Source organism: Penaeus vannamei, chromosome 39 (genome assembly GCF_042767895.1).
Source record: "Penaeus vannamei isolate JL-2024 chromosome 39, ASM4276789v1, whole genome shotgun sequence".
Lineage (NCBI taxonomy): Eukaryota > Metazoa > Arthropoda > Malacostraca > Decapoda > Penaeidae > Penaeus > Penaeus vannamei.
In genome coordinates, this window is record NC_091587.1 from 3,991,217 (window position 1) to 3,995,469 (window position 4,253).

At 44.6% G+C, this 4,253-nt stretch overlaps 1 protein-coding gene and 1 non-coding gene across 2 annotated transcripts; both read right to left on the bottom strand.

Moving 5' to 3' along the window:
* Positions 1–1,892: 1,892 nt before the first annotated feature.
* LOC138860019 (uncharacterized) lies at positions 1,893–3,490 on the bottom strand. Its single transcript, XM_070116802.1, has 2 exons — positions 3,469–3,490; positions 1,893–2,560 (listed from the first exon to the last, which is right to left on the bottom strand). Exons 1-2 carry the CDS (start codon positions 3,488–3,490, stop codon positions 1,893–1,895), a joined length of 690 nt encoding a protein of 229 aa, XP_069972903.1.
* Positions 3,491–3,553: 63 nt separating this feature from the next.
* TRNAG-GCC (transfer RNA glycine (anticodon GCC)) lies at positions 3,554–3,624 on the bottom strand. The gene has a single exon. It is a non-coding gene; the product is annotated as a tRNA-Gly (tRNA).
* Between the last annotated feature and the right edge of the window lie 629 nt (positions 3,625–4,253).

The window sequence follows — 4,253 nt, forward strand, 5'->3', positions numbered from 1 at the left end:
AGTCTAAAGGAGATGTGAAGGAATGGGCAGATGATTAGATTTTTATAATTTATAATATAATAATATTTTTAATTTAGATCGAGGGTTTTGAAACATATATTTTATCTTCTTCTTTTTTTTCTATCTCTGCTTCTTTTCCCAGAAAGAAAAGGAGTCCAAGAGAGAGGCGAAGGAATGGGCAGATGATTAGATTTTTTATAATTTATAATATAATTTATAATGTTTTTAATTTAGATCGAGGTTTGAAAACATATATTTCTTCTTCTTTTTTTTTTTTTATTTCTGCCTCTTTTCCAGAATAAAAAGGGAGTCCAAGAGAGATGTGAACGAATGGGCAGATGATTAGATTTTTATAATTTATGATATAATTTATAATATTTTAAATTTAGATCAAGGGTTTTAAAACATATATTTTTTCTTCTTTTTTTCTATCTCTGCCTCGTTTCCCAGAAAAAAAAGAGTCCAAAAGAGAGGCGAAGGAATGGGCAGATTAGATCTTTTTATAATTTATAATATAATTTATAATATTTTTAATTTAGATCGGGGTTTGAAAACATTATTTTTTCTTCTTTTTTCAATCTCTGCCTCTTTTCCAGAAAGAAAGGAGTCCAAGGAGTCCAGAGAGATGCGAAGGAATGGGCAGATGACACTCCGTCTGCGTGAGTGCATACATACGTACAGGGACAACGAAGGGAAGAACGAGAGAACAGGAACAACGAAGGGAAGAACGAGAGAACAGGAACAACGAAGGGAAGAACGAGAGAACAGGAACAACGAAGGGAAGAACGAGAGAACAGGAACAACGAAGGGAAGAACGAGAGAACACGCGAATATGCCGGAGGCCTTTTCGCTATTGCTTCATCGGGGCGTATTCGCGTGTCTTCTTCTCCTTCCCTTCGTTATTCCTGTTGCAAATTCGTTCGACACGAATTCCATACACACGTACGTACATATCTAATGTACATGTACGTTTCACGCCCGTCCCTCACCTGCCAGAGAATAAAGGCTTTTCTGAATGGTCGTTGCATTCCGTTGCAGAACAGAACGAAAAGGAGAGCTACTGTTTCACGACTCCTGCTGGAGGCCCTGTTGCTGGGGGAAAGTTAAACCTACGTACTGTACATGGCGCGTGTTCGAGGGGGGGGAGGGGGCCAGGGGGAGGTCAGTGGAAAGGATATAATGTACTATGTATTGTGAAATAACATCCAATGTTAAAACTACTTGATTGAGATTTCTTGTCTTGATATTAATTTTCATTCATGTTTTTTTTCTACATTTGTCAACATAAATACGAATCATTTGATGATTGTGACGATGATGATAACGATGATGGAAGTGATTTGAAAATAACAAAGATGGAGTTGATGGGTTTTATCTAGTATCAGTCATGAACGATGCCAAAATAATCATTGGAAATATTATGTGTTATAAGTGATGATCGACAGTATAAATTTTGCCTCGCTACACACACGCACACACACGCACATACAAAATACACACTAAAGGCCACTACCCGAGCACACCAGTACCGGTACTCAGGACACGTCTCCGGAACAGTTAAGATTAGCTAAGACCAGCCCCGCCTCCTCCTCCCCCCTTCCCCCTCCCCCCTTCCGTAATTCACCCACACGTCCCCCCCTAACCCCCCTCCCCCACCCCCCCCCCCACCCCACCCCTTCTTCCCCGAGGCTGATATTGCATAGATGTCGCACCTGCAAACCACTACAAAAAGTTCTTTGCGGAAGGGAACGAGGGGGATAGGAGAGGTGGGGTGGGGGGTGGGGGTCCGGAAGGGGAGAACGAGGGGGAGGGGGGTGGGGGTGGGGGTCTGGGGGTCTGGGGGGAACAACGAGCCGCGGTGACGGTCGGCGGGAGCTCCGCAATTTGGCCCATCAGAGCGGCGACAGCGTGTGAACCGCGCTCCTGCCCGCGGTCCGAAGCACGAAGCGCCAGCCTCGAATCGGACATGTAAATCGCGGGTGTTGCGGCCGCGGGGGACGAGTCGCCGGCGGCGGACGAGTCGCCGGCGGGGGACGGACGAGTCGCCGGCGGCGGACGAGTCGCCGGCGGGGGACGAGTCGCCGGCGGGGGACGGACGAGTCGCCAGCGGGGGACGGACGAGTCGCCAGCGGGGGACGGACGAGTCGCCGGCGGGGGACGGACGAGTCGCCGGCGGGGGACGGACGAGTCGCCGGCGGCGGACGAGTCGCCGGCGGGGGACGAGTCGCCGGCGGGGGACGGACGAGTCGCCAGCGGGGGACGGACGAGTCGCCGGCGGGGGACGGACGAGTCGCCGGCGGGGGACGGACGAGTCGCCGGCGGGGGACGGACGAGTCGCCGGCGGGGGACGGACGAGTCGCCGGCGGGGGACGGACGAGTCGCCGGCGGGGGACGGACGAGTCGCCAGCGGGGGACGAGTCGCCGGCGGGGGACGAGTCGCCGGCGGGGGACGAGTCGCCGGCGGGGGACGAGTCGTCGGCGGGGGACGAGTCGCCGGCGGGGGAGGGGGACGCCGTGGGGGACGCGTCGGTGGCACTGTCTCGAGGCACCGCCGACGGCACTGGCACAAGGGCATTTCCGAGAGGGATAATGTTGGGAAATGTGAATATCCATATATCATCCAATGAATTTCGCAATAATCGAAAATCATAGATATTATTTTAGATAAAGTGCGCCTCATATTTCATACTTTTGATAAGAACTTGTTCCAAAATGCACTTAATACATATAACATTTACTTATTTACTTATTTATTTACTTATTCATTTACTTATTTATTTACTTATTTATTTATTTACATATTTATTTACTTATTTACTTATTTATTTACTTATTTATTTATTTACTTATTTATTTATTTACTTATTTATTTACTTATTTATCTATTTACTTATTTATTTACTTATTTATTTATTATTTACTTATGGATTCATACGCCAGCATGTGCGTGTAGATAGATGTACGTGCGTGAGCTGAGATGTGCATTAAAATTACAACACTTGCTAAAATTCGCCGAATAGATACGTCACTATGAGGGGTCTAACCCATGAGAAGCCTCGGACACGCAACCCAGACGCAAAACAGTGGAAACGCAGCGTAACAATCGGGGGGGGGGGGGAATAGACAGTTAGTTTAACGAGAGAAGGAAAATTGTTCGCCATTCATATTTCCTGAAAACATTCACCGACGGTTGATGGCGACATATCTGGTTTTGTGTGCATCAAGTGCGCGCGCGTGAGTGTGTGTAGGAACACCTGTACACAGACAATACACATGTACACACACACGCTCATGTGTGTGTATGTATATGCATGTATGTATGTATGTATGTGTAGGTATGTAGGTATGTATATACATGTGTATGTGTATCCGTGTGCGTGTGTGTGTGTGTGTATATATATATATATATATACATATGTATACAAATATATATATGTATATATATACATTTATGAGGTACGACTGTACCTCCGGAGTTGTTACTGTTCATTTATCAATTATCAACTAGAGTTGATTACTAGTGAAATATTTCGATAAAAGAACTACAGAAGCTTGCATCGGCCGGGAATCGAACCCGGGCCTCCCGCGTGGCAGGCGAGAATTCTACCACTGAACCACCGATGCTTCTGCCTAGGAGAACATATTGAGACTTAAAATAGTAGATAAATAAATAATAAATTGGTTAATTAATAGTATATACTTATACATATATATACAAGTATATATATGTAAATATATATATATACATAGAGAGAAAGAGAGAGAAATAGATAGATATAGGTATATATATATGCGTGTGTGTGTGTGTTTGTGTGCGTGTGTATGTGCGCACATGTAACAGAGGTTGAATTTCCTTCCTTTGAAAAGCATATTAAGGTACGTATTTGGAAGACATTTCTTTCCTCTACTTATTTGTGTTGTGTCAATATGGAATATAATGATTCCGTGGAAAAGGATTTTATAACGTGACTACTGTTGCCTAGCAACAATAACGTTTGAAAAGGCGTGAAAGTGTACTGTATTTATTTACTTATCTATTACAAATGGCAATTAAGGAAATTATTTGGTTGCAATATTTAATTTGATTTGCGTTAAAGTTTGTGTGCGTGTTTTATAGTCTGAAATAATGTTGGTGGATAAGATAATGTTTCATTCACTTGCGAGTGCGACAGGGCTGTAAACTGTGCTGTGTAAAGGATCGTATATATTCGAATGAATGTGAATTAATAATTGCGTGAATAATTAACTGAAAA

What these genes read in the sequence shown, in the direction of transcription:
- LOC138860019 (XM_070116802.1), bottom strand. Translation starts at nt 3,490, where the DNA reads ATGAACAGTAACAACTCCGGAG. An exon ending in GAACAGTAACAACTCCGGAG is followed by an intron (nt 2,561 to 3,468) that starts GTACAGTCGTAC and finishes CCCTTGTGCCAG; the next exon opens with TGCCGTCGGCGGTGCCTCGA.